The 26,404-nt window shown below is 41.1% G+C and overlaps 1 protein-coding gene and 1 non-coding gene across 5 annotated transcripts in view; one reads left to right on the top strand and one right to left on the bottom strand.

The window, feature by feature from the left end:
- Positions 1-26,404, bottom strand: part of TMEM108 (transmembrane protein 108) — a 420,950-nt gene that overhangs the window by 199,400 nt on the left and 195,146 nt on the right. For 2 of the 4 annotated variants that reach the window (XM_069565912.1, XM_069565934.1), the window contains one exon: positions 1,388-1,473. In XM_069565912.1, the coding sequence (XP_069422013.1) occupies positions 1,388-1,427 (40 nt within the window). In that variant the 5' untranslated portion in view covers positions 1,428-1,473. The remainder of the gene's footprint in view (positions 1-1,387; positions 1,474-26,404) is intronic. The other 2 variants (XM_069565916.1, XM_069565924.1) reach the window with 1 other exon arrangement.
- On the top strand, positions 11,617-11,688 carry TRNAC-ACA (transfer RNA cysteine (anticodon ACA)). Its single transcript has one exon. It is a non-coding gene; the product is annotated as a tRNA-Cys (tRNA).

Genomic DNA, 26,404 nt, shown 5'->3' on the forward strand with positions numbered 1-26,404 from the left:
ATCTATTCACCACCTCCACTGTATAATCATGACCTTATAATACTGTGCAAACTTTGGGGCATCCAATCAGCACAGGTGAATTCAACAAAGCTTCTGCTGCCTTCTAAATCAACTATGCTCTTTTTCATTTCTGGCTTCTCTTGCCTATAAAAAACTGCCTCGCCTTCTTGAGTGTGTGTGTAATCCTATTTATCGTTCAAATATTCCCTCTCTCATCATGGCAGAATTAATCATTCCTTGATGACACTGCTAATTCAATCCATAAAGTCCTTTCTCTAACAAGCAAGCTTATCATTAAAAAAAAAAAGCAACAAACCCTATAAAATACATGGGGAAAAACATGAGAGAGTCCCTATAACTCTTGGTGACATCCCACCAGGCTGAAATCAGGCTGAAGTGATCTGTGTTTCAAGGATTAGAATTTAATAGCAAAAATGAGTCAGGTAAAACACCCAGTCAGAATGCTGTCTGTAGATTAAGTGCTTTGCACTGGGGATACAACATAATCTGGACTGCTGAATCCTAAGGGCTGACTGGTGATTGCAACTCAATCTCTTTTCATGTTATTTTCTTGGCAAAAGTTAACAAGGAGCACTCAGCCTAGGAAAGACACGTCCTCTATTTACCTTAGCAAGAAACAGATAAGCACAATGAATTTCAAGTTTTCCCAGTTCAATGGCTTTGGTTTGACCTGGAGTGGGTAATGTCTATTGTCCCAAATGTGTCAATCTGAACATCAAACCCACCAGCTGGTGTTAGATTTTACATTCATTTAGTAACAATCCAGAACCAACGATTACACAGTCCCTATGTGACAACTGGCACTTTATGGTACAATCCACAAAACACATGAGCAATGTGCCAAGAAAATCACGATTGAACACTTGCCATCCTACCACAAAACCTAAACAGATTACGTTTCACCATTCATTGTTGAAGAACACATGGAACTATGCAAAACTATTCCAAGTAAGGCTGTACAGTCACTGAGTGGTAATAGGTTCTATGTAACTAAATCCTAACAGCCTGCCATTCCCTCTTCATGAGGAGTCCAGAGTGGATCATACCAGAACCCCTTTAAATTCTGCCACATAACCAAGAGTTTTAATGCTTTTGATACTCATTTTCAAATTGACTGTGCTTAACACACCAGTTTAGAATAATCATATAAAAGTCTACAATAATTATGTACAGTAATTGATGCCTGAGGCAACAGAATGACTTAATGCTTGATACTCAAGTACCTAGATGAAGCAGAGGGAAAATGTACTGTTCTCCTTCACCAGCCAAACACTGGTCTTCCTCCAGAAGGTGTGTAAGCTTCTGGCACCAGTGAAATAATAACATTGGTCTATTCTAGGCCAGAAGAAAAGTGACATTGACTTACTTAACAGTTGGCAATAGAGGGCCTGTAAACTTCTCTTCATGGTATCATCTGGTCCTGCTTGTCCTCCAGTTTATTCATGATTCTGTCTAGGAAATTGGGAGAAGAAAATCATTACATCTGGGAAACAGAATTCAAGTCAATAATCAGCAAGAACTCCACTCAATATGACTCTGGTGTTAAAGCCCAAAATACCTTATTTGAAGAGAAAAATTCTTGGAGTGAATATACCACAATATAGTCTATGTTATAAAACTATCAGTCAATCAATTAGATTTTGAAACTACGCATCACTCATATGGGCAACTAGAGGGTGAGAATCCGGCCTTGGGATTTTGAGGACTTCCCAAACATCTTTCCTGCATCTCTAGTTTTGAAACGGGAGAAACAAGGAACTTGTAATCTCATTTTTGCAACAATAAGTCCTGCTCACCAAACAAAACACTCCCCCAAAGCTTCACCAATTTCAAATTGTATTATATCAAACAACTTTTCTATTATTTTCTGATTACCAAAGATACCTCTAGTGTAGAATATCTGAAAAATAGAGCTAAACAAAATATAGTTAAGAATGTACAAGAAATTACAAATTATCTATCTCTTCAGCTTTTCCTGTGTGCACTTCTATTGGTCTCTTTTGCTATACATTCTAATTTTTCTCCCTAGCAGTAGAAACATCTTCCTCTGTTGTTATTACACTTTATTACATTTTTTTTTCTTTTGGCCATACCTCTTGGCTTATGGGATATTAGTTCCCTGGCCAGGGTTTGAACTCAAGGCTCTCAGCAGTGAAAGCGTGGAGTTCTAAGCACTGGACCATCAGGGAATTTACATTTTACAACTTTATTCTAAATGGCACACAGTATTTTTTCAAGATAAATTCCTAAAAACAGAATCACTAGGACACAATCTAAGCCTTTTGAAATATATTGCTGAGATGCCCTTCACCAACACCATATTATGAAAATCTCCATTAGACTGCAACCTACTCAATGAAAGAAGCTTGTATTTTCCTACCATCATTGCCAAGTAAATAGGCATATATTTCATCTCATTGCTTTTGTATTTTACAGGTTTATTAATCTTTTCAAAAACTGTAAATTCACATTTGGCAAAGATTCTCTAGTTAGGGGCTGAACCTTCTCCTGTGGACCTATCTGTGCACTTTCTTGTAAAATCAAGTGAAGGCAGCTCTTTTGCCCCTTTCCTGTTTGCCCATTTCTCCTCCCTTTTTAAACTTTAAAGAACCTAATGTAGGAATAAGATCCTTAGGCAATTTAACCTAACTCCTGACTTACGCTCTCCTGAATGCACACCATGCCTTGCCTAACCTGCGAATTCTTCTCCAAGATGAAAAGAAGAATGAAGAGTTAACTAGTTAAAGAATGGTTAGCTCTCTACCCCACAACGGCCCCCTAAGGAATCCTGTAGGCAGATCAAGGGGGCAAGGTAATATCTGGAGAGAGAGAGTCAGCCAGTCTGCACTCAGTAGAGATGATGCAGAACCCAACCTCCTGCCTCGACAATTCTGAGATTCTTTTCCCCATTTTTCCCTTTAAAAACTGTCATGGCTGAGCAGAATCCTTGGAGTTGGTCTCTGGACATGAGTCCACCTCCTCCCTGAGGCTGCCGGATTTTCTGATTAAAGCATCTTTGCTTTCTACTGACACTTGCCTCTCGAATTATTGGCTTTTGAGTGGTGAGCAGCCAAACCTGAATTTGGTAACACTGGTTTTTAGCAAAAACCCTGCTAAATCAGTTTAGCACCATAAACCCTCAACATTTGATCAGATTTACTCTACCATCTTACCTTCAGCATAACCTTGTTAGGTCAGTTTAGCCAAACCCCTTACCCTGGTGCTTCCTCTTAGTAATTTTCCACCCACTGACTCCCATTCTGCTCCTTGGCTATCTATTCCTACTTGACTGTGCTTTATTCAGGGTGGAGCCCAGTCTCTCACCCTTACTGTAAAATCCCATTGCTATGGTCCCTACATCCATTCATATGGTCTTGAATAAAGTATGTCTTGCCACCACTAACAAATGCCACTGAATGTTTTTATAAAGACATTCCTTAACCATTTTCTACTGGTATGCTATTTTTTTTTTCTTTCTTATGATACCCCAAGTAGAAATGATCTATCCTTAAATTTTTTTCAAGTATAATTAATGTATCGTAAAATTCAGCCTAGGAAGTAGACAATTTAGTGGTTACCAGCATATTAAAAGTTGTGCAACCATCACCAATACCTAATTCCAGAACATTTTCATCACTCTAAAAAGAAATTCCCATGTTTACTAGCATTTATTTCCTAACATCCTCTCTTTCCAGTCCCTGGCAACCACTAACCTACTGCACTATGGGTTTGCTAATTCTGTAACTTTCACACAGAATATATGGCCTTTTGTGCCTGGCTCTTTCAATTAGCATAGTGTTTTTAAGGTTCATTCATGTTGTGAAGCAAGCTGTTTTTTTTTTCTTATTTTTTTTGTAAGAATGATGCACACACACACACACACACACAACCATGGTTAGAAAGGCCTTCCTTACTTAATTAAGGATTACATAAAAAGTTATAAGTAGTTGCCTATATTTTCTTCTATTTTTTAAAAATTTCATTTAGATCTGTTTCTAACTTTGTGTTATGTTTTACTTCTCTGTCTGCTCATTCTCCCATTAAACAATATGTGTTGTTTAACTCAAATTCTTAGTAGAACTAGTTCTGCATTACTTCCCCTTTTAGAGACCCAGGTTCGATCCCTGGGTCAACAAGATCCCCTGGAGTAGGAAATGGCAACCCACTGCAGTATTTTTGCCGGGAGAATTCCATGGACAGAGGAGCCTGGTGGGCTCCATTTCATGGGGCTGCAATGAGTTGGGCATGAATGAATACACATGGATGGATGTTGTTCGTTGAGCTTATTCTCCCCCCAAATTAACTTTAAGATAACTTTATTAAATTTCAGAAAAAAAATCATTGGGATTATAGTTAAAATTATTTTCTATTTGTTTATTAATCTGGGAGAGACTTGATTTCAGCAAAATCCAATGTGCTGAGGGAATTAAATTTTTAAAAGATTGTAGCTCTGGAGATCAGAAGAATCCCTTTTATAGGAAGAGAAGAGCTCTTGTTTTGTGGGGTGGGGTCGGGGGTGGGGGAACAATAGCTCAATGACTTCTTTGGCTAACCCAACCCCAGTGTGATCTAGCTGAGTAAGAGCGGGAGAGAGAGAGAGTTAAATTGCTCTCCATTATAATATAAGAGGGGGCTTCCCTAGTGCTTCAGTTGGTAAAGAATCTGCCTGCAATGCAGGAGACCCAGGTTCAACCCCTGGGTTGGGAAGATCCCCTGGAGAAGGAAATGGCAACCCACTCCAGTACTCTTGACTAGAGAATTCCATGGACAGAGGAGCCGAGCAGGCTACATGACTGTGCAACTAACTTTAACTTTTGACTTTGATAACATAAGAGGAGGTTTGAGTTCCCAAAGTCTAGAAAAGAGGGATTAAGAGGAGATAACAAACAAGAGATACTGTGAGGCAGAATGAAAGTGAAGTCGCTCAGTCATGTCCAACTCTTTGCGACCCCGTGGACTGTAGCCTACCAGGCTCCTCTCTCCATGGGATTCTCCAGGCAGGAATACTGGAGTGGGTTGCCATTTCCTTCTCCAGGGGATCTTCCCAACCCAGGGATTGAACCTGAGTCTCCCACATTGCAAGTAGACGCTTTAACCTCTGAGCCACCAGGGAAGCCCTGTGAGGCAGAATAGGCAATTCCAAAAGACAGCAGCAGGTAAGACACAAGAATAAAGGATAGAGTGAGAAATTCCCCACAAACTTTAATATGTGTAATATTTAATTTTTCATTGCTTCTTGTTTTATGCTATTTGACCTTAGACACCACATCTGTCCTCCCTCTCTCTCACACAACAGTTATCCACCACTAGGATCCTCAAAAACCTCAGAAAGTCTTGCACAAAACAGCCTTGTGTTGGCAATGCTCAGCTGGGCAATGAAAGAGACAATGTCTTAAGACAAGAGTGACTGGAAATGGAGATAGGAGCCACAAGGACCATAAGCAATGATTGGCAGGCATCTTCGGAGTGCTCAGGACCCGGTAAGCACGCAACAAATGTGCTGTGAATAAAGAAATAAATGAATGAATAAATGAATAATCAAGTAATAGGAGAACAGAAATATTTGTAGTTGATGTTGATCAAGAGGAACAGAAGCCCCTCAATCATCTCTGGAAATGCTTGGAGATTTTCAAGAACCCGTTAGACTTGTTGCAATAGATGGAATAGAGTCATGTCATTCGACTGTCAAAGAAACAACTGAGCACATAAATGTGGGACACTTGAGCCCTCTGGGTCACCCAGGGCTATTCTAACTACAAGCACTGTATGGCCTACTAACTCAAAATTAATCTTTAGGTCTTTCTGTGGAGTTCTGTAATGTTTTTCCTTAAGTTCTATAGTCTTGTCGAGTTACTCCCTAGGCATTTTACACCTATATGTACTTTTGCCACAGTGATAGAATTTCCATTTCCATTGTATTTTCTTAATTGCTTCTACATGGAAATGACTGAGTTTGTATATTTACTTTGTGATCTAACTAAACTCACTTAGAATTCTAATGATGGTTTCTCAGCTGGGTCTCTTGGGTCACCTGCACTCCTTTGGCTGGATGCAGAGGCATGGTGAGATTCCATCAAAAGCTTCTATTTAACCGTATTAATTGTATTAATCGTATTAACCATATTAACATTAATTGTATCTGGTCCCTCAGGGAATAATTTAGGAGCTCTGATGATGACAGCTAATCCTAAGAATGTACAGAGTTTTATGGCCAAAAGGCTGAAGAAAAGAAAAATGAGAGGAGGAAGATGAAAACACCTGACCAAACATGCAGAGATAGTGGCAGGGGTGGGGACCTGGCTGATCATTAGCTCAGGGGAAAGGAGAGGGTGCAAGTAACCCGACTCACTCCTTAGCAAGTGCGAGCCTCATAGAACCCTGCCTCTGCTTTTGCGTTAAATGAAACAGTTCTATCACTTCTATTGACTTGGGAGGGAAATCTCTTTAGAAATGTCCACATACCCAGGGAAGAAGTAATAAAGAATCAAATGAAAACCTCTTGACATTTGATATGTAAATTGACTTGAAAAGACAAATTCATAGAGAACAAATGAGAAAGAATACCCAAGAAAATTCTGGAAAAAAAATTCCAAGAAGATGGGGCCAGGGAGAGAGGGGCTGCCAGGCCTAACAGATATTAAAACATCTTCAAAAGCCTCTATATTTAACATAATTTGAAACTGGCACATGAATATACCAAATTATACATGGATATTTATGATACAATAAGGACAGTAGTATTAAATCAGCAAGCAAAAAGATGAGCTTTTAAATAAACATTTTGAGATAATGGCAGAGCAATATGGATAAAGTTAAAATTGTACTCATTCCAAATACCACATACCAGCATAAACTCCAAATAAGGTAGACATTTAACTGTAAAAAAAGTAAAGAACACAAATACTAGAAGGAAATATGAGTAATTCTTCTATTACTTGGGGGTAGAGAAGGTTTGCTAACTCTGAGTCAAAGTCTGAAGCAATAAGGAAAAAGATAAACTTTATTACATAAAAAATTACTCACTAAAAACTACAATTAAGTAAAATATAAGTTAAAAACTATAAAAATGTTCAACTTATAAGAAGGAAAGATTTAAAGTCCCTAAATTTTTCCCAAAATCAATCTTCATGGTGCTTTAGCAGTTGTCTGCACACATGGGCAGAATGGCACAAATCTGAACCGGCCAGCACACCTGCTCCAAGTAAGGCTGAGCGAGGCAGGGCTCTGTCTTTGTATTTGAGGTCTCATACTGTGAACAAATGTCCTTTCAACAGGCAATTTAGTGCCATGCGGGTTAGCATTTTGTGTTTTTTATTGACATCTCTGTTTGAAATGACCCCCAAGCATAGTGCTGAGGTGTTGTCTAGTGTTCCTAAGTGCAAGGAGACTGTGACGAGCTTTACAGAGAAAACACTTGTCTTAGATAAGCTTTGTTCAGGCATGAGCTATAGTGCTACGACTGTGAGTGCAAAGTTAATGAATGAAGAATGCATATTACACAAGGCATCTTTAGACAGAAACACATATAAAACAAGACTATATATTGATCAGTTGACAAAAATGTGACCACACATAATGAGGAACCTAACCCTATATTTCCCTTAGGAGCACAGACTCAGTCTTTACTCATTCAGTATTCATGACAACTTTACAGAACATAACTATTATGAGTAATGAAAATCAATGGTATTTGAGTTCAGCTTTAAAATATTTTGTGGAGCAAAATCCATGCCAATAGTAGAGTTTGAATAAAACAGGATAATCGTTCACCATCTCTTTGGGACAGAGAAAGATTTGATTAACCTGATGGCTAACACTTGCCCTCTGGGAAAGAGAGAGGGGAAAAGGGATAGCAGAACTGACATCAGTTAACATCACAGGCCTGTGAAGAAGTTTGGAACAGAGCATCCTCCTCCATTTTACAGGTAGGGACACAGACACCAAGTCATAATCTTTTTATAAGTAGAAATAATGACCTTGTTCTGCACATGATTTCTGATACTCTAAAATTAGGTAGCTGAAAGTGAAAGTGAAGTGAAAGTGAAGTCACTCAGTCATGTCTGACTCTTTGTGACCCCACGGACTGTAGCCTACCAGGCTCCTCCATTCATGGGATGTTCCAGGCAAGGATACTGGAGTAGGTTGCCATTTCCTTCTCCAAGAGATCTTCTGGACCCAGGGATTGAACCTGGGTCTCCCTGAAGTTTATATGATATCTAAGATTCATGGCCTTTCTAGACATTATATTTCTCATCATAAAAATTATAATAGCGTGATGATGAACAAGACGTTCCTTTCCTAAAAAGTCCTCATGGAGTAATCACATTAATTATGGTCACTCCTTCATGTAGCCATTTAGCAATTTATCTCACGTCTTTCATGGGCCTAGTAGTGGTTTTGTTTGGTCAAGAAATTAGTCTTTATTCAAGATCAAACCTACCAGCAATGAGATTCTTGAGCTGGATTCTTGACTTCTCTGATCCTTGCATTTCTTGTAAGGTATAAGAACAGTCCTTGATATGCTTGTGGCAAAGACTGAGACAACCCATGCAGAAGGCAAGATAACAACCAAATCAGGCCAGAGCTCACCAACCATCTTAATTTTGATTCTCTTAAGCCATAAAACAAAAGCTTTAGGGCTATTCCCCAAAGGGCCCCTTCTGTAAATCCAGTGTCTTATTTAAATTGACTTTAGAGATTACTTATATAGGGATAAGTTGAACTTTAAGATTCTTATTTAGAACTTATACATTTGTCTTCCTTAAAAAGGATCTGAGGAAGTTTACTATCAGATACAACGTGTACAGTAGAAATACTAACAAATCAAAGCACATTAATGGCATCAGAAAGACAGATTCAGAATTACAGGGAGAAAGGGGGCGATTCATTTTACCATAAGATGCATTGGGGCCATACACCTCCCTTGGAGGTTCTTGAAAATAAAGGCAAAAAGGACAGCTAGTACCATGGCTTTTTTTTTTTTTTTTTTTGGCTGCATAAATAGAAGTACATTCTCTATTTTGTTCAGAAATACAAACCTATTCTGCCATTAAAATCTAAGAAAAGATCATTAGACAAACCTCCTGATAAGCATACAAACAGAATATTCTTGCCATGGCTGCTTCTTATGCCGTATGTGCTCCGTTGCTCAGTAGTGTCTGACTCGTTGCGACCCCATAGACTGTAGACTGCCAGGCTCCTCTGTCCATGGGACTTCCCAGCCAAGAATACAGGAGTGGGTTGCCATTTCCTGCTCCAGGGAATCTTTCTGACCTAGGGATCAAACACTTGTCTCTTGCATCTCCTGCACTGACAGGCACGTTCTTCATCACTGTGCCACCTGGGAAGCCAGGCTGCTCCTCATCAATCCACAATAAACACTAACGTCTTTGTGTTAAGTAGGAATTCAGGGAAAGTTTTTTGATGAGCAGCAGGAGCACCATGCTTCGGAGAAAGAGTGAGGCAGGCCTGCCCCTGAGTAGCTTTGCTATGTGAACTTGGGCAAGTTACTTTACTTCTCTGAGCCACAGCTTTCTCATCTGTAAACGAGGCTGACACCTAAATCAAAGGATTGCTGAGAGAATTAAGTGAAGTAAAGAACTCACTGTGTACTTGATATATTATGTGTCTCTTCTTTTCTGCCAAGCTACTAGTGTACAGACATGCCGCTTCCGGTTGTATGGGGATAGAGAGAACTAGGAAAATAGGGGGAATGACGTTTAGTAAGTCAGCCTGGGGCCTGAGCTGCTGGTTACTCAGGAAGGCAAATGTGATGGTGTCTCAGGTTCACTTACACCAAAAGGCACAAATGAGTGTATGTGTCCACAGGCTTGAGTCTGGGTTATAATGGTGTTTTCAGAATAAAAAGTTCTTTTGATAGAGACACATTGCATTTTAAACACAGGAATATGCTTCACTTCCATAAAGAAATATTCTCTTTCACTTTTCTTGAAACTTATAGCCCTCCTACTCTTTCTTCCAATTTTTCTCATTTTTGTGCAAGAACTAGTTCACCCTACTCTGGGATCAACAGTGTGAGCATGATTACAATGACTGTTGCTTTGCCTCAGGTCTGGGAGTTCATCGGAAGTAGTGGGGACTATGGTGAACTTGAAAGCAGAAAAAAAATAGTGGTTTTTTTTGTTTTTGGTCTCCAGCCATTTGTCAGTGGAAAAATAGCTCTTTGTTTCTTTTATCTTAAGGAAACTGAAAATCCTTTCAAAAAATTTTCCCTAAATTTTCAACAGAGGTTAGAAATTTTAGATGAACCTCCCTATTTAAAAATACTAGCAATGAATTCATATGGGCCAAGGCTCTAGGATTTCTGACTAATAAGGGTTCTCCTGCAGCAGAACCTGCACAGTGACTGTTGGGAGCTGGGAAGAGGGAAAGGACATGCAACTCTGCCTTCCACCCAAGCTCTGTCCTCCAGGAGCCCTGGGGCCCAATAAACTTCAAAGCATGAAACACACCTTCCGTAGAGCTCCTTCCCTCTCCTCCCCTTCATATTTCCTTCTCTGAAAAAGAAAAGAAACTACTGGGAGTTTGTCACACCCACTGAGATTTAATTTCAGTAGAATTTAAAACAAAAGGGCAAAAATTATTCATCTGCTAAGGAAAAGCCTACAAAAAGGGATTGATAAGATGTGGATTCTGCTTGGAGGACTGAGAGGTGACTGCCTGAACATTCGTCAAGGCCAGCTGGACTTTGTTTGCATCTGCTGTGGGTGGGTATTCCGCTCTCCACAGCCACTGAAATCAGCAGAAGGATAAAAATAGGACCAGAAGTTTGAGGCATATTAGAATGACACAGACCTTCTCCTTCCGGCATTAAAGTGTATTAAGACCACTTATCTCATTTGAGGAGACAGAAAGGTGCTTGTGTGAAGTGAAGAATACCTATTACACATCCCTTTTTATAGTTTTGATATTAAAGACTGAATACCAAAGTCAGGGAATTATATGATACTGTAGCAATGCCAAATACTAAAGGAGCATGTTCTGTAATTTGCACCAGCTTATGAAAAAGATTGTTTCTCATCCACAGTAAACTCAAGCATTTTTCTTTTTATCTTTTGCAGTGTCTGAGAAACATTCTCAGATATTGAATTTGGGGATCTAAAAAATGTGTATTTCTTTTGGGTAGCAGGCATTTGTTCTGAAAGATGCACCACATTTTTATAATGGAAAGACAGGCAAAGCCTTATGAAACAGGCAAAATTGTCATCAGAATGTTTACATGTGGAAAGACTATTTAAACCCACGATGCACAATTTGAATGGGCAGTATATTTCAGCATGTGAAATTATTCATAATATCATAGCAATTGCTAAATTTTAATTTTGACTTGTTTGCTGAAAAAAAAATGTATGATCAAACAGTTGAGAATTATGTTTTATTTGGCAGACTTTCTGAGGACATCAAGCCTGGGAAGCAGCCTCTCAGATAGCTCTGAGTTCAAAGAGATAAGGGAGGAGTAACGATTTTTGCAACAAAGGGCAGATAGCAGGAACATCAAAAGATTACTGTTAATTAAAGAAAACCAGATATTTCAGGTTAAGGAGATTTAGTGCTTCTCTAAATGAGAAGAGGACTTCCCTGGTGGCTCAGATGGTAAAGCGTCTGCCTACAATGCGGGAGACCCAGGTTCAATCCCTGGGTTGGGAAGATCCTCTGGAGAAGGAAATGGCAACCCACTCCAGTACTCTTGCCTGGAGAGTCCCATGGACAGAGGAGCATGGTAGGCTATAGTCCATGGGGTCACAAAGAGTCAGACACGACTAAGTGACCTCACTTCACTTCACTTCATGAATGGGAAGACACAAGAGTCTCAGCTCATTGAAATCATTCCTTTGATATGCAACTCAGCTATCTGGGGCCAGAATACTTTTCTTTCCCATCCTTTGACCCCTCAGGGCATACCACTGGGGCAGCTGCAGTAGCTGAGGGCTTGGTAGCCTGGCAAGCTAACTCATTTGTCTCTATTCTGAAGTGAAGTGAAGCGAAGTCGCTTAGTCGTGTCCGACTCTCTGCGACCCCATGGACTATAGCCTACCACGCTCCTCTGTCCATAGGATTTTCAGGCAGGAGTACTGGAGTGGGTTGCCATTGCCTTCTCCAGAGGATCTTCCCAACCCAGGGATTGAATCTGGGTTTCCCGCATTGTAGGCAGATGCTTTACCATCTGAGCCACAGGGAAGTCTCTGAGCTCCTTCAAAACTCATCTTCGGAGGCTGTAGTGGCTTGATGGCTATATCATCCTTTGTTTACTGATACGGGAGGGAATATTTTTCATTTATAAACCTTTAACCTCAAACTCTCTTCCCCTTCCTTAGCTCCTCCCATCCCACCTCCACCCACATAAAGCCTTCTTTAACGCTTGAGCTCGTATGAAGACATTTTAATTTGTGGTTTTATTTAATCTTTGAAAATACATAATTTATGTCAAGTGATTCCACAGGATACAGTCTGTTGAACGTGCAGTTGGAATAAAAATTATAAAGACATGAAAAATTATGTGGGCAAGAGTGGGATGGGTCAATACCAAAAGCTGAAGCCATCACTTGAAGAGTACGGATCAAGGTCATAGGAAAGGCCTGTGCAGACAAGCTCAGTCCACAGGGAAGTCATGGTATTCCAAGCATTTCTGATGAACTTTATACCTCAGTTTTTTCCTCAACTTTACACCTTGCTTCAGGAAGCGTGAATTAAGTAATACATTTGATCTCACTTGTGAGGGCCTAAAATACTAAACAGCTCATTTAACTGTGCTGATAATTCTGTCTTGCTTTGATGACCACAAAGGCTAGAATAAATATCCAGAAGAACCAAGACTGCTGTTTCCCAAACAAGCTGATAGTCAGAATCTATTTTTAAAATAAATTCCTAGGTGTTTCCCTCAGGAATTCTAATTCTAGGTTCTTAGATGGGACAATTTTAAAAGGCTCTCAAGCTGACTCTCATGATAAGCCAGGGATGGAAACCAAGACTGAATCTAGCTGCTCTTACCCTGACTGCACATTAGAACTATGGAGGAACATAAGAGATCAATCAAGCAAACTCCCCAGGGACCGTGAGAAGCTCCCAGGAGAACCAGGGATCCTTGTTGCTGCTCAGTTGCCAAGTTTTGTCCAACTCTTTTCCAACCCCATGGAATGTCACATGCCAGGCCTCGCTGTCCCTCACCATTTCCTGGACTTTGCCCAAGTTCATGTCCACTGCATCCGTGATGCCATCCAGCCATCTCATCCTTTGTTGCTCTCTTCTCCTTCTGCCTTCTATCTTTCCCAGCATAAGGTCTTTTCCAATGAGTTGGCGGTTCGCATCACATGGCCACAGTGTTGGAGCTTCAGCTTCAGCATCAGTCTTTCCAATGAGTATTCAGGGTTGATTTCTTTTAAGATTGACTGGTTTGAACTCCTTGCTGTCCAAGGGACTCTCAAGAGTCTTCTCTAGCTCCGCAGTTCAAAAGCATCAGTTCTTTTGTGCTCTGCCATCTTTACGGTCCAGTTCTCATAACTGTAGGTGACTACTGGAAGGACCATAGCCTTGACTATACAGACCTTTGCTGGCAAAGTGATGTCTTTGCTTTAACATACTGTCTAGTTTTGTCATAGCTTTCCTGCCAAGAAGGAATCGTTTTCTAATTTCATGGCTTCAGTCACCATGCACAGTGATTTTAGAGCCCAAGAAGAGGAAATCTGTCACTGCTTCCATCTTCTCCCCTTCTATTTCCCATGAAATGATAGGGCCAGATGCCATGATCTTAGTGTTTTAAGCTGGCTTTTTCATTCTCCTTCATCATCAAAAAGAGGTTCTTTAGTTCCTCTTCACTTTCTGCCATTAGAGTAGTATCATCTGCATATCTGAGGTTGTTGATATTTCTCTAGGCAATCTTGATTCCATCTTGTAACTCATCTAGCCTGGCATTTCTCATGATGCGCTCTGAGTATGTTAAATAAACAGGGTGACAATAAATAGCCTTGTCGTACTCCTTTCTCGATCCTAAACCAATCAGTTGTTTCACATAAGGCTCTAACTGTTGCTTCTTGACTGGCACACAGGTTGTCCAGGAGACACGTAAGATGGTTTGGAATCTCTTTAAGAGTCTTCCACAGTAATGATCCACACAGTCAAAGGCTTTAGCACACAGTCAATGAAACTACACTAGATGTTTTTCAGGAATTCTCTTGCTTTCTCTACGATCCAGCAAATGTTGGCAATTTGATCCGGGTTCTCTGCCTTTTCTAAACTTAGCTTGGACATCTGGAAGTTCTCGGTTCATGTAATGCAGTTTACGGTTTAGTATGCAGGATTATGAGCATCACTTACAATCATGGGAGATGATATGGTCTTGTTTGGTGGCTTGAACATTTTTTAGTTATTGCTCTTCTTGGGAACTGGGATGAGGATTGACCTTTTCCAGTCCTGTGGCCACTGCTGGGTTTTCCAAATTTGCCGAAATATTGAGTAAAGCACTTTAGTAGCATCATCTTTTAAAACAGTGTCTGTATATATATGTATATAACTGAATCATTATGCTTTACAGAAGAAATTATTACAACATTGTAAATCAACTATACTTCAATAAAATTTTTTAAATATATAGAGAAAAAATAAAATAAAATTTTAAAAAGCTCTGATAGAACTCCATCACCTCCACTAGCTTTGTTCATAGCTAAGGCCCACTTGACTTTGCATTCCAGGATGTCTGGCTCTAGGTGAGAGATCACACCATCATGGTTATCTGGGTCATTATGATCTTTTTTTGTGTAGTTCTGTGTATTCTTGCCACCTCTTCTGTTAGGTCCATACCATTTCTGTCCTTTATTGTGCTCATCTTTGCATGTAATGTTCCCTTGGTATCTCTAATTTTCTTGAAGGGATCTCTTCTTTCCCATTCTACTGTTTTCCTCTATGTCTTTGCATTGATCACTGAGGAAGGCTTTCTTATCTCTCTGTGCTATTCTTTGGAATTCTGCATTCAAATGGGTATATCTTCCCTTTTCTCCTTTGCCTGTAGCGTCTCTTCTTTTCTCAGCTATTTGTAAGGCATCCTCAGACAACCATTTTGCCCTTTCACATTTCTTTTTCTCAGGATGGTCTTGATCCCTGCTTCCTATACAATGTCATGAACCTCTGTCCATAGTTCTTCAGGCACTCTGTCTATCAGATCCAATCCCTTGAATCTATTTGTCACTTCCACTGTATAACTGTAAGGGATTTGATTTAGGTCATACCTGAATGGTCTAGGCGGGAGGAGGTGGGAGGAGAAGGGGATGACAGAGGATGAGATGGTTGGATGGCATCAACGACTCAATGGACATGAGTTTGAGTAAGCTCTTGGACTTGCTGATGGACACACAGGCCTGGCGTGCTGCAGTCCATGGGGTTGCAAAGAGTTGGACATGGCTGAGTGACTGAATGGAACTGAATGAATGGTCTAGTGGTTTTCCCTACTTTCTTCAATTTAAGTCTGAATTTGGCAATAAGAAGTTCATGATCTGAGCCACAGTCTATTTCCAGTCTTGTTTTTGCTGACCATATAGAGCTGCTTCATATTTGGCTGCAAAGAATATAATCAGTCTGATTTTGGTATTGACCATCTGGCAATGTCCATGTGTAGAGTCTTCTCTTGTGTTGCTGGAAGAGGGTGTTTGCTATGACCAGTGTGTTCTCTTGACAAAACTCTGTTAGCCTTTGCCCTGCTTCATTTTTGACTCCAAGGCCAAATTTGCCTGTTACTCCAGGTATCTCTTGACTTCCTAGTTTTGCATTCCAGTCCCTTGATGAAAAGGACATCTTTTTCTGGTGTTAGTTCTAGAAGGTCTTACAGGTCTTCATAGAACATTCAACTTCAGCTTATTCGGCATTACTGGTTGAGGCACAGACTTGGATTACTGTGATATTGAATAGTTTGCCTTGGAAACAAATAGAGATCATTCTTTCATTTTTGAGACTGCACCTAAGAACTACATTTCAGACTCTTTTGTTGACTATGAGGGCTATTCACTTTCTTCTAAGGGATTCTTGCCCACCGTTGTAGATATAATGGTCATCTTAATTAAGTTTGCCCATTCTCGTCTGTTTTAGTTCTCTGATTCCTAAAATGTCGAAATTCACTTTTGCCATCTCCTGGTTGACCACTTCCAATTAACCTAGATTCATGGACCTAGAACTCCAGATTCCTATGTAATATTGTTCTTTACAGCATTGGACCATACTTCCATCACCAGTCACATCCACACCTGGGCATTGTTTTTGCTTTGGCTTTCCTCTTCATTCTTTCTGGAGTTATTTCTCCACTGACCTCCAGTAGCATACTGGGCATCTACCGACCTGGGCAGTTCATCTTCCAGTGTCATCTCTTCTTGCCTTTTCATACTGTTCATGGGGCTCTTAAGGCAAGAATACTGAAGTGGTTTGCCATTTATTTGTCAGAGATTAGGTTTGACCACATTTTGAGAATCCCACTTTGTAAACCACATGGTTATACTACTGTGGAGTTGATGAAATAATGTGTGCCTACATTCATCATTAATATATGATGAGAGATTAATATATCAAAAATTACTCTACAGCCAGATTTTGCCCTATCAGCTGTATCAGACAAGTTATTTTACTATAGCAAATTATTACAAAGTAGAAAATGTGTTACCCTTCTTGTCTCATCTGTAAACAAGTATCACACCTACACTACAAGGTTGTTTTGAGAATAAAATAATATCCCTATCCTTTCAGAGGAAGGAAAAATGATGTCTTCTGGAGAGCACCAGACAAGGTGTTTGGAGATGGAATCTACACTAACTTTCGAGGTGAGGAAGCATTTTGATTAGCAAAGGTGGAAAAACTCAAAGCTGCAGAGAGAGGACAGTGAGGCAGGAGTTTGGATGAGTACAGTTGCTTTAAAATTCCTAAACAATGCCATTTTTGATATAGCGTAACTGGCTCTCCAGCTTCTCAGGAAGGGTTGAGTCAAAGATTCCATCTTCTAGGGGTGGGAAGGAAATACAGAGAAGACAGACTGACATGGAAGCAGCAGGCAGTGGTTGGGAAGCAGAGAGCCAGAAGCTGGGCCTCTGAGGCTCAGTCTTCCCAGATCCGAACAACAAAATAAATGCTTACTCCATGAGATAGCTGGCATCTCACTGTCCTGGAAGTCCCAGGACCCAGAACTTCCCCCATCATGTCTACCCAGGACGAGATGGTCACCACCAGCTGGTGCCAAACCTAGGTCCACACCTGGATAGAGCTGATCATTTAGCTGGATCCTCAGATCTCTAGGCTAGCTGTGTAGGCACTCATCATTTCATCAACTCCACAGTAGTATAATCATGTGGTTTACAAAGTGGGGTTTTTAAAACATAGACCTCAGATCACCAGCAGCATCCAAGAAGTTGTTAGAAATACAAATTATCAGGCTCTACCCTAGAATCCCTGAATCAGAAGCTCTGGGGAGGGGATTCAGCAGTGTGTGCTTCAACAAACCCTCCAGGATGCACACATAAGTCTGAGAAACTCTGCTTTGCATGGGTGAATTTTTGGATGCCTTTATCATGCTATAGCTGAGTTTTACTCTTCAATTCTTGCTTGGACAAATTATTGCTCTTAAAAGAAGCAACAGTGAGGAAAGAGGGATTTGGAGCAGAAAGACTCATTTCCAAGGTCTCTTTCTTCTATAACAGACTCTAAGTCATCAGTTCACCAGTGGGGAAAAGATTTACAGTTCATTAGTTCAACCAGATTGTTGGTGTTGGCATTCACAGTTCTTGTTGAGAGCATTTAGCAGTGTCTGAATTCTAATGGCTAATTTAGAAATACCACCCATTTTCATTATTCAAGTTTTTAGGCTGGTATCATTAATGCTCTGTGAGTAACCCCTGTATAGGGGGTGTGTGTATTAAAACATGGGCTTTGTGGTAGGAAAACCGACAAAATGATTGCTATGTTTTGTCTCTGCTGTAGTTATATACTATCAGTAAGAACTAGACCTTTCACTGAATTAAAATTCTAAACGCAGGCAGCCAGAATTGATTTAAACGATCAAATCCTAGAACGACTACTTTCAAATAAATCTCTTACTTAGATCTAAAAAACTTAATAGTGGCAGCCAACACTTAAAGGTAAATCAAATGTGTAAGCCATCTGTGCCGTGCAAATCAGCTCAAATCAGATGTCTAAAATTCAGAGGTCTAAAAGTAGAAGAAAACAGAGAGCTACATCTTAAAGGAATCAAACTGGTGATGAGCCAAGATTAAAAAAAAAAAAAACAAAAAAACCAATTAACTATCTGTTTCCCCAGGCTGTCCTTCTTCAAGCTATTGCTAAACACTGACATTTGGATGCAGGCTTTGTAAGTTGAAGTGTAAGTCCCGGGAAAGCAGAAATTTTGCTTATCTTATCCACTGCTATATCCTCAGTTTTTAGAAAGGGGTCAAGCACATGGTAGGTATCCAGCATATTGACTAAATGCATGAATGATCCTACAAATTACTGTACTGTACACAAAACAGTGGCACTGTCACAGAATATTCTGTGATGACAGAAATGTTCTGTAAGTTGTAGTGTCCAATACAGTAGCCACCTGTAGCTGGGGACATAAATCTTAAATGTAAGTGGCTACTATATTGGACAGCACAGTTATAGAGGCTACAGACGTGTGGAGGAAAAAACAACAAAAGAAAATTATGTAGTGCAGGAAACTTGTTACTTATGAATTCTGACTCTGGCAGGTGGTTCAGATAAGGGCAGGTTGGGTAGGGTGGTTCCTGGTTTTCAGATTCTTCCCACTTTCCCTTCAACCACTAAAGGCTGTGGCAGCAGCTGTTGAGGCAAGGAAGACTGGGTTTCAGATTTAAGGAGGAGAGACTGCATTCCTCTCCCATCAGGGACAAGGTGGTATTGAACCTATGGGCACCCCAACAGATGAGAGTGACTAGTGGATGGCAAATGACACTTAGCATTTTCAGAAGCAGGCAGTGATGAGTTCTGGGTCTTTCTCTTGCCTCAGTTTGCTTTCTGGTTCATGAGTTTATTCACTTGATTATTTTTACTCATTCAAGGATCTTCCAATATCTTCATTAATACACAGGCCCTCTTTCATCAATATCCTTTGTTAGGGGACACTATACAAAGGTCTGATCCTTTGAGGTTCTTGGGCTTGCCACAGAGGAAATCCTGGGAAGAATGGGCTGTCTTACAAAATGAGATGATTAAATAAAAGTCATTTAATCGTACTATTTTAAAAAAGATATGCCCTTTTATTTTTCTGCCCAAATTAGTAGGCCTTGCTGCTGCTGCTAAGTTGCTTCAGTCATGTCTGACTCTGTGCGACCCCATAGACGGCAGTCAACCAGGCTCCCCCGTCTCTGGGGTTCTCCAGGCAAGAACACTGGAGTGGGTTGCCATTTCCTTCTCCAATGCATGAAAGTGAAAAGTGAAAGTGAAGTCACTCAGTCGTGTTCGACTCTTATCGATACCATGGACTGCAGCCTACCAGGCTCCTCCATCCATGGGATTTTCCAGGCAAGAGTACTGGAGTGGGTTGCCATTGCCTTCTCCATAGTAGGCCTTAGGAAGCACTAATATGAACAAAACTAGTGGAGGTGATGGAATTCCAGCAGAGCTATTTCAAATCCTAAAAGATGATGCTGTTAAAGTACTGCACACAATATGCCAGCAAATTTGGAAAACAGCAGTGGCCACAGGACTGGAAAAGGTCAGTTTCCATTCTAATCCCAAAGAAGGGCAAAGCCAAAGAGTGATCAAGCTACGGCACAATTGCACTCATCTCACATGCTAGCAAGGTCATGCTCAAAATCCTTCAAGCTAGGCTTCAACAGTACCTGAACTGAAAACTTCCAGATGTCCAAGATGGATTTAGAAAAAGCAGAGGAACCAGAGATCAAACTGCCAACACCCACTGGATCATTAAAAAAGCAAAAGAATTCCAGAAAAAAACATCTACTTCTGCTTCATTGATGATGCTAAAGCCTTTGACTGTGTGGATCACAGGAAACTGTGGAAAATTCTTAAAGAGCTGGAATTATCAGACCAGCTTATCTGTCTCCTGAGAAACCTGTATGTAAGTCAAGAAGCAATAGTTAGAACTGGACATGGAACAATGAACTAATTCAAAACTGGGAATGGAGTACGTCAAGGCTGTATATTGTCACCCTGCTCATTTAACTTCTATGCAGGATACATCACGTGAAATGCTGGGCTGAATGAATCACAAGCTAGAGTCAAGATTGCTGAGAGAAATATCCGTAACCTCATATATGCAGAAGACACCACCCTAATAGCAGAACGCCAAGAGGAACTAAAGAGCCTCTTGAGGGAAAGTGTAAGAGGAAAGTAAAAAAGCTGTCTTAAAACTCAACATTCAAGAAACTAAGACCACAGCATTCAGTCTCATCACTTCATGGCAAATAGATGGGGAAAAAACAGAACAGTGACAGACTTTGTTTTCTTGAGCTCCAAAATCACTGCAGATGGTGAATGCAGCCATGAAATTAAAAGACACTTGCTCCTTGGAAGAAGAGCTATGACAAACCTAGAATGCATATTAAAAAGGAGACACATTGCTTTGCCAACAAAGGTTCGTATAGTCAAAGCTATGGTTTTTCCGGTTGTCATGTATGGATGCAAGGGTTAGACCACAACGAAGGCTGAGCACCAAAGAACTGATGCTTTCGAACTGTGGTGCTGGTGAAGACTCTTGAGTCCCTTGGACACCAAGGAGATCAAACCAGTCAATCCTAAAGGAAATCAGTCCTGAATATTCACTGGAAGGACTGATGCTGAAGTTCTAATACTTTGGCCCACTGATGCAAAGAGCTGACTCATTGGGAAAGATCCTGATGCTGGGAAAGACTGAGAGCAGGAGAAGGAGGCGACAGAGGATGAGATGGTTGGATGGCATCATCAACTGAATGACATGAGTTTGAGCAAACTCCGGGGGAAAGTGGAGCACACAACTGACCCCATGGTGTGCTGCAGTCCATGGGGTCGCAAAATGTCAGACATGACTGAGCGACTGAAAAATAAATGTGGTGGGTGCATATTTAAGTTGCTTTAGCTCAGTTCAGTCGCTTAGTTGTATCTGACTCTTTGCAACCCCATGGACAGCAGCACACCATGGGGTAAGATGTATCCAATACTTTGTGGTCCTATGGACTGTAACCTGCCAAGCTCCTCTCTCCATGGGATTTTCCAAGAATACTAGAATGGGTTACCATTTCCTCCTCCAGGGGATCTTCCTGACCCAGGGATCAAAGCTACATCTCTCACATCTCCTTCATTGGTAGGTGGTTGTTTTTTTTTTTTTTTTTTTTTTACCATTAGTGCACCTGGGAAGCCCATTTATGTGGTATAAGGCCACAAATAAGGCTTATGTGCATTAATATGTCTGCCTTGACATCTGGTAAAGCCGGGAAGGCCTTGAATGGCCTGCTTCTTCACTTCCCTCTTTGCTCTAGTCATCAAAGTCTCCTAGCCAAGTAACTCTCCTTATCAAAAGGACCAGGCACAAGGTCCTGCTTAACCCTGAGTAGGAGGTTTCAGTTCCCTCCAAGCAAGTGGAATTTTTCAGACAAGCCAGTCTCATCCTCCACATGAATCAGAGGCTCCTCAGCCTCTTGGTATTACGAAGCCTGCTTCCCACAGCCTTTGGTTGTTCATGCTGTTTCTGTGGACAGGTCCCACATGCCCTGCATGGCACTCCTGTCCTCAGCCTCCAGTTATGAGTCCCTGTGACTAATCAGCTGCTGCTGATCTCATCTATCCAGTGTTGTTGTATGTTTGGCCATCCCCAAGCCACTAGTGCAGGATCCCTCCTTCATCAGTAAAGACAATAGGAAGTGATTAAAACCAGTTTTGTAAATTTCTCATACATAATTCATCAGTTGCTACTGGACCAGACATCATTCATTGATATTCAGGACATACTCCACCCTTCTGAGCTCTCCTTTGTACCTCAGGAGCATGAAGCCTGGAAACAGCATTTCTCAGAGGCCCTTGCCATCAGGTTTCCCATTAGATCCCACCAATTAGAGGCACTTGCATGACATTATAAAGGTAAAGAGAAGCTACCTCCCCAGTAGCAGCTGTGGGAGAGTGGTAGACAAGAGATGGAAGGCATTGCCAGAGGCTTCTGAGTGTCTCCCAGAGAACCACCTCTATGGGGACTACACTCCTAGGACTGTTTTATGTGAAATTTCCTGATATTGTTGTAGCAGATGTCTCTGCACCATGGTTCATATCCTCTTGGCTTTACCTCTGATATCAGCCATGGTTGCACAGTTCCACACAAGCTTTAACTCGCTTCATGCTAGCAGCATCTGCCTCAAGTGCAGGATACACATCTCCATTTTCTGTTCCTCCAACATTTCAGAAGTCACAAGAGTTAGCTGGCTCACATACACATGGGCAGCTCATAAATATAGGAAGTCAGTATCTCTGGGGGCAATTCTCAGGACCCAGTGGATAAATCCCCTTGCCTTCTAATCCCTGGGGAGACAATTCTGGAAGGTATCCTGTATCTCAGTAGGTTCTGACAGAATCAAGCTCCTACCCATCAAAATGCAACCTCCACAACACACCCCTACCTAGGTTGACTATTCTTCTTTCCCTTACTCTCCAACTGCTGATCCCTGGGCTCACTTCTCAGGTAAATTACCTGCTCACAGTCCTTTTCTCAGGCTCTGCTTTGTGAGGAATCCAAGCTAAGATAGGGGTCTTCCTGACATTCACTCTGGCCGTCCAAAGACTGTATAGCTTCTAATTCCCTGTAATGAAATATTTCCCAGTCCTCCTACCTAGACCAGCTTTTGTTTTCATGACCTAACTATAATTAATATAGTTACAGAATATTCTATCACATTTGATCATTTTATTTGTCCATTAATCTGCAAATGGATATTAAGTATGCCTCTATTATTTTACTTAGTATCTTCAGCACATTGATTACTATGGAAAACATTATTAGTTGTTTACCAACAGCCATTCTCTCCATTTCCCTTACTAAGAAAACCCAATTTGGGTTAACCTGACAATGTACCAAACCTAAACCTGGGAAATTATCCCAATCTCCCTACAGCTAGCAGAGACATAGTTCTAGCTAATGAGAAATAAACAGAAGTCCACCAGAGATTTCTAGGAAGGTTTTACCTGCCCTCTTGTCCTTCTATTCCCACCTGTAACAATGACATGAGATTAACTTGCCATCCTACAACCACATGGGACAGTGAGGAGAAATGCCATTAAATATGATCCAATCATATTAAAACTGAGAGGGGGCCTGTGGGGCTGTGCTGTGCTTAGTTGCTCTGCTGTGTGGACTCTTCATGACTCCATGGACTGTAGTCCACCAGGCTTCTTTGTCCATGGGGATTCTCCAGGCAAGAATACTGGAGTGGGTTGCCATGCTCTCTTCCAGGGGATCTTCCCAACCCAGCGATTGAACCCAGGTCTCCCACATTGCAGGCAGATTCTTTACCATCTGAGACACCAGGGAAGGCAAAGAATAAAGGAGTAGGTAGCCTATCCCTTCTCCAGGGGATCTTCCTGACCCAGGAATATGAACTGGGGTCTCCTGCATTGTAGATGGATTCTTTACAGCTGAGCTACCAGGCACAGAGGCCCTTCTTTTTCCCATTTCTTATAAGTACCTTCCAAGACCTTACCTAAGTTCCAAGAGGCTGATTCAACAGGTGCTAATCAAGGGAAGAGCAGCCACCTGAGGCAAAATCAAAGGGAGCAGAGAAGCTCATCAAGATTAGGAGACTGAGCACCTGAGATGAGACTGAAGTGAAGTCGCTCCGTCATGTCCGACTCTTTGCGACCCCATAGACTGTAGCCTACCAGGCTCCTCCATCCATGGGATTTTCCAGGCAAGAGTACTGGAGCAGGTTGCCATTTCCTTCTCCAGAGGATCCTCATGACCCAGGGATCGAACTCAGGTCTCTTGCATGGTAGGCAGATGCTTTACCATCTGAGCCATCAGGGGAAGAGATAAGATTAAGGGAGTACAAATCCTGCACAAACCATAATCCTGTCAGAGACCCCCCCCCCCCATCCTTGAACTATTGTTATAAACCCCCTCATCAAATCCTCTGGGGTTAAGACATATAGTTTTTCAAGGCAGGAACCCTCTGTGTCCCCCTTTGTCTGGCAAAGCAATAAAGCTACCCTTTTCTACTTCACCCAAACCTCTGTCTCCAAGATTTGACTCACTACCAGTGTACACAGAAGCTGAGCTTTTGGCAAAAGGATCATGGAGATGCCCCAACAGCTCTGAGTGTTGGTCTTCTTACTTCTTATTACATGAAAAAAATAAATGACTATTTTGTTAAGCTATCATAATGGTTTCTCTAACACTGCTGAGTACAATCCCATACCTGGTATACTGTATTCATATTTCTATGAATTATTTCCTTTAACTAGACAACCAGAAGGAAATTCCCAGGTCAAAAAATGTATTAAACATACACGAATTTATAATTCATGCTGTTAAATTATTTTACAAAAGGAATACATCAAAATACATGGCTACTCTTAAAATCTGAAGCTATATATGCTGGAAAGGTACATTGTTGGTACCTTGCTAATTCATTTCCACTTTGATCAGCAGTCTAATATACTACTGGTAGGTTTCAGAGTCATAGGCTACATGGTGAGAAAAAGCTGTAGGAGCCCTAGTCAAAACGACTCTAAGCATGTTGTCCATTAAAAAAAGCAGCACATACAATGTTGCTCTACAGTGATTTCATTACAGGCTGACTGTTAAGACAGCCAGTGTGTCTTTCTTTGAAAAGAATTTTCCCCAAATGCTCCAAAGTGACTCTGGTGGTCAAGGAAGACATAGAGGTTAAAAGATGCAAAAGAATGAGAGGATGACAAGAAAACCAGTGTGGTAATGGCTTACCAACAGCTAAGAGATCTGCTTCCATGGGCAAAAGGTAGAGGAAACGGTGGAAAGTCCCTGCACTGCTCTAATTGAAAAGAGAGCTGTTAGATACCAAGAGACAAAGGTGGGGGCATTTCTAGCTGATTGTTGTTGTTGTTTAGCCACTAAGTCTTGTCCGACTCTTTTGCGAACCCATGGACTATAGCTCACTGGGTTATCCTGTCCGCAGGATTTCCCAGGTAATAATACTAGAGTATTTTGCCATTTCCTTCTCCAGGGGATCTTCCTGACCCAGGGATCAAACGTCCATCTCTTGCATTGGCAGGCAGATTATTTATCACCGAGCCACCTGGGAAGCCCTTCTAGCTGACGGCTCCAGAGTTATTGTGGCTCAAAAGGAATACTAGCTTGAAAAGAGAAATTTAAAAAAAAAAATTGTAAAGAGAAGACCAGGCCAAACTGGTGTGTCCTCCATGGCTTGCCGTGCACTATGTTCTGTGTTCAAAGCTCAGCCTCATCTTATATCTGAGCCATTTCCCCCACTTATCTGCAGATCTAAGAGGAAAGACCCTTGGTGAGGTCAGTAATCACACCACTGCTTTATGGCAGACTCTTGGGATGTGACTCATTCATATATGTTCATTCACTCAGCCACACTTTTCCTGCACGCTTGCCACTAGTAAGTGATAATAAATAAAATACCCCCTGGACTGAAGGAGCTCATTGTCTTGGAGCAGTTATGATACTATAGTAATAATGACAACACAAAGGATCTGTAGGTTAAGAACAACAGAAATATGTGAGGTTGCAGGAGTTGAGAGTATGAAAAATTTCCTCCAGTTGGGAAGACTGGAGAATCCTGCTTGGAGATGACAACCCAGTTGAACCTCAACAGGTAAGCAGGATGTCAAAAGGGATGTTTAGATGAAAAAGCAATCAATGTGAGGGGAAAAGAGTAGGGTGTAAACAAGAAATCTTGGATTTTGCCCCATTCTCTTAGGATTTTTAGATCTATTGAAATTTTGTGATGGATGGGGAAAGAATGGAAACAGTGGCAGATTTCTTTTTCATGGGCTCCAAAATCACTGTGGATGGTGACTGCAGCCATGAAAAAGCTATGACAAACCTAGACAGCGAATTAAAAACCAGACATCACTTTGCCAACAAAGGTCCATAGAATCAAAGCTATGGCTTTTCTGATATAAGAGTTGGACCACAAAGAAGGCTGAGCACCAAAGAATTGATGCTTTCAAACTGTGGTGCTGGAGAAGACTCTTGAGAGTCCCTTGGACTGCAAGGAGATCAAACCAGTCAACCCTAAATGAAATCAACCCTAAATATTCATTGGGAGGACTGATGCTGAAGCTCTAATACTTTGGCCACCTCATATGAAGAGCCTACTCATTGGAAAAGATCCTGATGCTGGGAAAGACTGAGGGTAAGAGGAGAAGGTGGTGACAGAGGATGAGATGGTTG

The sequence above is a fragment of the Ovis canadensis genome, chromosome 1 (assembly GCF_042477335.2).
Source record: "Ovis canadensis isolate MfBH-ARS-UI-01 breed Bighorn chromosome 1, ARS-UI_OviCan_v2, whole genome shotgun sequence".
Taxonomy (NCBI): domain Eukaryota; kingdom Metazoa; phylum Chordata; class Mammalia; order Artiodactyla; family Bovidae; genus Ovis; species Ovis canadensis.